The sequence below is a fragment of the Penaeus chinensis genome, chromosome 3 (assembly GCF_019202785.1).
Source record: "Penaeus chinensis breed Huanghai No. 1 chromosome 3, ASM1920278v2, whole genome shotgun sequence".
Classification (NCBI taxonomy): Eukaryota; Metazoa; Arthropoda; class Malacostraca; order Decapoda; family Penaeidae; genus Penaeus; species Penaeus chinensis.
The window spans coordinates 2396471-2403297 of NC_061821.1; the positions used below are offsets into that span (position 1 = coordinate 2396471).

The 6827-nt window shown below is 39.8% G+C and overlaps 1 protein-coding gene across 1 annotated transcript in view; it reads left to right on the plus strand.

Moving 5' to 3' along the window:
- The first annotated feature begins 573 nt into the window (after positions 1-573).
- LOC125043600 (teneurin-1-like) overlaps positions 574-6827 on the plus strand; it is an 8276-nt gene continuing 2022 nt past the window's right edge. Inside the window, exons 1-7 of the mRNA XM_047639834.1 lie at positions 574-1395; positions 2176-2347; positions 3896-4018; positions 4291-4351; positions 4992-5122; positions 5721-5781; positions 6515-6645. Of these exons, the coding sequence (XP_047495790.1) occupies positions 1309-1395; positions 2176-2347; positions 3896-4018; positions 4291-4351; positions 4992-5122; positions 5721-5781; positions 6515-6645 (766 nt within the window). The 5' untranslated portion in view covers positions 574-1308. The remainder of the gene's footprint in view (positions 1396-2175; positions 2348-3895; positions 4019-4290; positions 4352-4991; positions 5123-5720; positions 5782-6514; positions 6646-6827) is intronic.

Below are 6827 nucleotides of genomic sequence, written 5' to 3' on the forward strand. Positions count from 1 at the left end.
AGATCATAGTAATGATTATTATTATTGTCATCTTGTTATTGTTATCATTATCATTACCACTTTTATCATCATGATCCTTTATGGCATCATAATTAACATTACTGCTGTCTTTCGTAGAAAAGATATTATTAACGCTTAGGATAGTATTGCTAATTCAATTATTATTATTGATAAAAATATTATTATCATTTTTAATTGATTTGTATTAACAATTATGAATGTTATTACCAATATTATCACTAGTGTTATTTTCCTTAATGTTATTATTATTATCACCATCATCATCACTATCACAATGATTATGTTAATGATGGTAACGATAATAAGATTATTGACAATAACAATAATAACAATAAGCTTATGATAACTAATTAGAATAAAGATGATAGTAATAGCATTAAAAAGCACTATGATCAGTGGTGATAATCATAATAATAACAAATAAAATAATTTAGAATACGTAAGAAAATGAGGAAACAAAATGTGAACATCAGTTATAAAGTGATGTTACTCTTTATATTTATGCTCCCTAAAAATGGCGCGAACTTTGGAAGATTTTGGAACAGAAGGATATTATGATTTTAGACGACTGCATATTTTTTACCGATCTATTATCAGTACAGAAACGTTCGTGTGTGTGTGCGTGTGTGCCATATTAGACATATATTTCAAACAACCGATGTCAATTTCGCAATATACCAAGAAGATTATTTTTTGTCTTTTTCTCCTTTTTCTCTCTTCTAACTCTTTTTTATCTTCTTTTATTTTTTTTTAGCCGCAAAGTACCTCTCTGACTCCGAAGACGTGCTACTTACATAGATAAATCTTTCTATTCCCTTCCCTCACACTCTTTGATCTGGCGTTGGCGTGGCCTAAAACTGGTCGCGGTGAAAAATTGTTTTCTGGCGTGCACGAAAACCAAATTTTGAGTAATTTGGGTGGGAGAAAAAAAAATACAGGTTAGGAAAAAAAAATATATAATTAAATATACGAAACGAAATTTTCTTTTACACAGGAAATATAAAAAAAAAACACATAAAGACAGTAGAAAAAGAGAAAGAAAAGGAAAAAATAAATAAACTCAAGGAAGAGGAAATAAAAGAGAGAGAGAAAAAAAAGAGAAAGAATACGAAACAAAAATTAACAATCCCCCCCCTTACCCCTACCCTACCCTACCCCCCTTCCCCCCAAAACAAAGTGAAAGAACATCACTCTTATTGAAAGAACCAGCAAGGGTTTCGAGGTGTAGCTTGGCACCTGAGAGCAGAAAGGTGCGTGCGGAGTGCAAGTGCGTGCCCAGAGTACGTGATGGCCTGTGGGAACTCCGGGTTAGTGCTCCGTCTGCTCCTACTGATTACCTGCTCCTTGACCCAAGCAGAGAGCGACGGGAACACGGTAAGTCGAGGTCGCCGCCATATCAGGGTACACGAATGAATCATCGTACTCAGTATTTCGTCATCGCTTTTATTGTCGTTATGATCATCAACAGCAGTTATTTAAATTATTGTCTCTGTTATTATTGTGTCTATTATTTATTGTCTCTATTCAACCATTGTCTCTATTGCGGTTGTTCTTATTATTAGGATAATTTTTAATGATTTTACGTTGCTTTATCAAATGATTTGTGTTATTAAATTTCTGTTGATGTTATGATTTGTATCAATTTAAAATAATAATATTAGTATTGTTAGTGTTACCCTAGTAATTATAGCAGTGGTAGTTGTAGTAGTAGTAGTTATAGCAGTGATAATAGTATTAATATTAACAATAATATCGACAACAGTAGTAGTAGCATTACTGGTACCGGGAGTGGTAATAGCAGTAATAGTAGTGGTATTAAAAAGAGTAGAGAAATATTTGTTGTTAATCACTGTCACAAATGTCATTACTCTTGTCATTTATGGGGCCAAAAGCAGTATCATATGTATAATTGCCATCAATATTATCATCTACCATTTATAACTAGCCCACCCCCTCCAAAAAATAAATAGATAGGCATAAATTATAATAAATAAATAAATAAATAAATAAGCAGAAATTATAATAAATAAATAAATAAATAAATAAATAAATAAATATAAATATCCTCCCCACCCAAAAACAAATAACAATAATAATGACAAATACATAATTGAAACCGACCTCAACACAGCCTCTCTTCCTCCCCCCCTGCAGAGCTGCGAGGACCTGGGCACGAAGAACAGTCACTTCGATTGCACTGACGCGGGCGAGGTGCAGTGCGTCGACGGCTGGGAGGGCGAAGAGTGTGACATCCCTATCTGCCGCGAGGGATGTGATCCTGTGCACGGCTACTGTACTCAGCCGGGGGAGTGTCGGTGTTCCTTAGGTGAGTCCTCTTTCAGGTGAAATTGGCGATGTTCAAGCCGGACTACGCGGGTGCTAAGTCCGGAGGAATGGGGGAGGGTTGGTAGCAGGGAGGGCATCCGCCTGTGGGGAAAAAAAAGTTGGGTGGAATTACGCTTAGTGGCAACCTTGTTTGGGTAGGAATAACCCTGGCTTAATTAAGGGGGGGAGATGTAGGTAAGGGACACTGCTTTGTTTCATTTTGAATTTTGAGAAGGTTGAATGATTATTATTTTGATAATGTGTGTCACTTCCTCATATTTCATTTATTGATTTACTGTATGTTATTACGATACAATAGCTGACTGATAATTCATGGATTTTTGTCTCAATTGAATGAATGCTGAGAATAAATATATATTTTTTTATAGTTTCAAGGTTCGTCAAATTTATATGTAAGATCGAGGATACTGCTTTCTTTATTTTCCTGCGAAATAATGATCAACAGAAATAATATCAATCTATTGCCATTAATTTCTCATTTCCCATCTTTATTGTGTTTGTGTGTTGCTGTCTCTTTTCATTCATTATTTATGTGTATGTCTCTGTGCCCGTGTGCTTCCTTACCTCTGCATATCTGGCTCGTCTCTCTCTCTCCCTCTCTCTCTCTCTCTCTCTCTCTCTCTCTCTCTCTCTCTCTCTCTCTCTCTCTCTCTCTCTCTCTCTCTCTCTCTCTCACTCTCACTCTCACTCTCACTCTCTATCTCTGTCTCTCTCTCTCTCTCTCTCTCTCTCTCTCTCTCTCTCTCTCTCTCTCTCGCTCTCGCTCTCGCTCTCGCTCTCGCTCTCTCTCTCTCTCTATCTCTCCCTCTCTCTCTCTCTCTCTCTCTCTCTCTCTCTCTCTCTCTCTCTCTCTCTCTCTCTCTCTCTCTCTCTCTCCCCCCCTCTCTCTCTCTCTCTCTCTCTCTCTCTCTCTCTCTCTCTCTCTCTCTCTTTCTCTCTTTCTCTCTTTCTCTCTTTCTCTTTCTCTCTCTCTCTCTCTCTCTCTCTCTCTCTCTCTCTCTCTCTCTCTCTCTCTCTCTCTCTCTCTCCCTCTCTCTCCCTCTCTCTCTCTCTCTCTCTCTCTCTCTCTCTCTCTCTCTCTCTCTCTCTCTCTATATATATATATATATATATATATTTTAAGCCTTCCCACTCCTTCCTATTTCTCTCTCCTCCCTTCCCTTTGACTCTCTCCTTTTCCTCTTCATTTCCTTCACTCCCTTTCCATGTCTCCCAAAGTCCACAACAAGAGAAAGAAGACAGAATAGAAAAAAATAAATGAGAACAAATGTCGACCTTCAGTTCCTCAGAAGTGTTCTCTTTAACCCGAATGATTTTATGGTCACGTTTTTGTTTGTTTGTTGTTGTTGTTTTGCTTCATAAATCCACTTCGGGCATTCGTTTATTTCAGCGAGAGATTCCCTTTTTTTTTTACTGTAGTTTTGGCATACAGAGTTGTTTCAGTTTTCTACTTTCCGCGTCTATTTGTAATCAGGAAAAAAAATGCACTGCCTCTGCTACAAACGCGAGCCGTACCTCTCTGTTGCAGGATGGCGTGGTGAGCATTGCAGCGAGTGCACGCCATTGCCAGGTTGTCAACACGGCTATTGCAACTCAACTAGCTTCGAGTGCCTGTGCGAGGAAGGTTGGGATGGCCTTTTCTGTTCTCAACGTAAGTATAGGTTTATGCAACTTATGGACTCCAGCTGGTATTGCAAAGGAAGCATATACAGTTATTCTTCTTGTTGAATATATGCTTGTATGTCATTTCATTTAGTACATATATTTTTCTCTGTATCTGGAATGCTCTTATTACAACGCCACAGTTACAATAATACAGTTTTACGATTATCCTACAAGGAAATCAATCAAATCCATGAACCATTGAGCTTATGATTTCAATTTAACTGTTTCTCCAACCTGTCATTTTTTTCCCTTTTGTAGCCATATGTAAAGAAGGTTGTCACGCCACTAGAGGCTACTGCGACCTGCCTGGGGAATGCAAGTAAGTATTTATCGTGTTGTTGCTATGTATTTGCAGTGTTTATGTTTTTGTGTGTGTGAGGTCGAGTTTTCCCTGTGATATCCATTACTTGTAGAATGTCCTTGTTTGTGTGTCATGTCATTACTTGTGTGCCATGTCCTTGTTTGTGTGTCATGTCCTTTTTTCGTTTCTGTGTGATGTCCTGCTTGTATGGTGCCCTTGTTTGTGTCTGATGTCCTTGTACGGTATCTTTGTTCTTGTGTGATGCCCTTGTTGTATGGTGCTCTTGACCTCCTCGCTCTTTCTCCCTATCCTCCCTGCGTCCGTTTCTTCTTCCGTCGCAAACTCCCTTTTCCTCCCCCGCCTCCCTTTCCCACCCTTACCTCCATTTCCCTCCCCTACCTTCTTTTCCTCTCCCCCGCCTCCCTCTCCCACCCCTACCTTCCTTCCCCCCGCCTCCCTTACCCTCCCCCGCCTCCCTTTCCCACCCCTACCTCCCTCTCCCACCCTTACCTCTCTTTCCCTCACTTACCTTCCTTTCCCACCCCTACCTCCCTCTCCCTCCCCTGCCTCCCTCTCCCACCCCCGCCTCCCTCTCCCTCCCCCACCTCCCTCTCCCTCCCCCTGCCATGACCTCGGCTGAGCCTCTCGCTACCGCCAGATGTCGCATCGGCTGGGGCGGCGACACGTGCCAGGAGTGCAAGCCGCTGCCCGGCTGCATCAACGGGCAGTGCACGAAACCCTTGGAGTGCCGCTGTGACCCGGGCTGGACGGGACTCTTCTGCCAAACGCGTATGTAAAATTAATATTTTTTTTCATAATGGACAAGTGGTGTTGATATGTTTTTTTGGGGGGCTTTATATCATTATAATGTATGTACAAATTATATACATGTGTGTATATGTGTGTGTGTGTGTATATATATATATATATATATATATATATATATATATATATATATATATTTATATGTATACATGTGAATGTGTGTAATTGACTAGTTGATTAGTGACTGTTTGCATATTGTATATATACCATGCATATGCGTTATGTGTGCGTGTGTTTTTCTTTTATGTAGTATGAATTATATATTTATTTCATTATTTTTATTATGTCAATACATGTATAGGGAAATGATACTGACTTGTTTGGTATTTTTGATAACACATGAAGCGCCTTTAGAAATTATATTGATTTTGCATTACAAAAGTATTTTCCCACAACACATGAAACGTAGAATTTATTCTTTCTCTATTACCATTCTTAATGTTCTTTATGTGCAAGTCATTCATTTCTTTGTTCAGTCAAACTTGCAAAAAATCAATACTAGATCCATTAAGAATTTGAATATCAGCGAAATGTTCTTATTACGTTTTTTTACGCGTTTCAGCTGTCTGCGCCGCGAACTGCAGCAAAGATCACGGTGCATGCGTGGAACCAGGAGAATGCAGGTGAGAAATACGGAGAGAGAGAGAGAGAGAGAGAGAGAGAGAGAGAGAGAGAGAGAGAGAGAGAGAGAGAGAGAGAGAGAGAGAGAGACAATGTGTGCGTGAGTTAGCAAGAGACAGACAGACAAACAGACAGACAGACAGACAGACAGACAGACAGACAGACAGACAGACAGACAGACAGACAGACAGACAGACAGACAGATAGACGAGGTTCATGACAACGTCACGGCCGACTAAATTGGAGACTCGTGACACAGGCAGATATTGTTCCTAAATAAACTAGAAAAGTAATTGTATCTGAAATTACTAGACACGTTGCTTTATAAAACACACACACACACACACACACACACACACACACACACACACACACACACACACACACACGCACACACGCACACACGCACACACACACACACACACACACACGCACACTGACTGCCATGACTAGAACCCCATAAATTTAACCCGAACAGCAAATATAATCCGCTTCACCGCCCGGCACCAAGCGGCATGACAAGCTTCCCTGCTAAGCCAGTGTGACAGAAACAACGTACTACGAAACCTCAGACCAGACAAACAGACAAACAAAACAAACAAAACATACCAAACAAACAGAAAGAGAAAAAAAAACTCTCTCTAAAGCATACGAATAACTCTCTCTCCAATACTGCCACCCGTGTTTACAAAACAGCGGCGCATAACACCCGTTCCCTTCTCTCTCCTGACGCAGGTGTGACGTCGGTTGGTGGGGCGAGAACTGTGATACTTGTTTCCCGTACCCTGGCTGCAAACAAGGGTATTGCACAGAGCCCTGGGAGTGTGTGTGTAATCCTGGGTGGATAGGCATGCTCTGTGACCAGCGTAAGTGTGTGTGATCATCGTCAAAATGAGCTGCGTTACTTTTAATTACTGTGATCATTATCGTTGTTGTTGTTATTGTTATTATTGTTGTTATTATTATCATTATTGTTATTATTATTATTATCACCATTAATATTATCATCATTATTATTATCATTATTAATAATATTGTAATTATTATT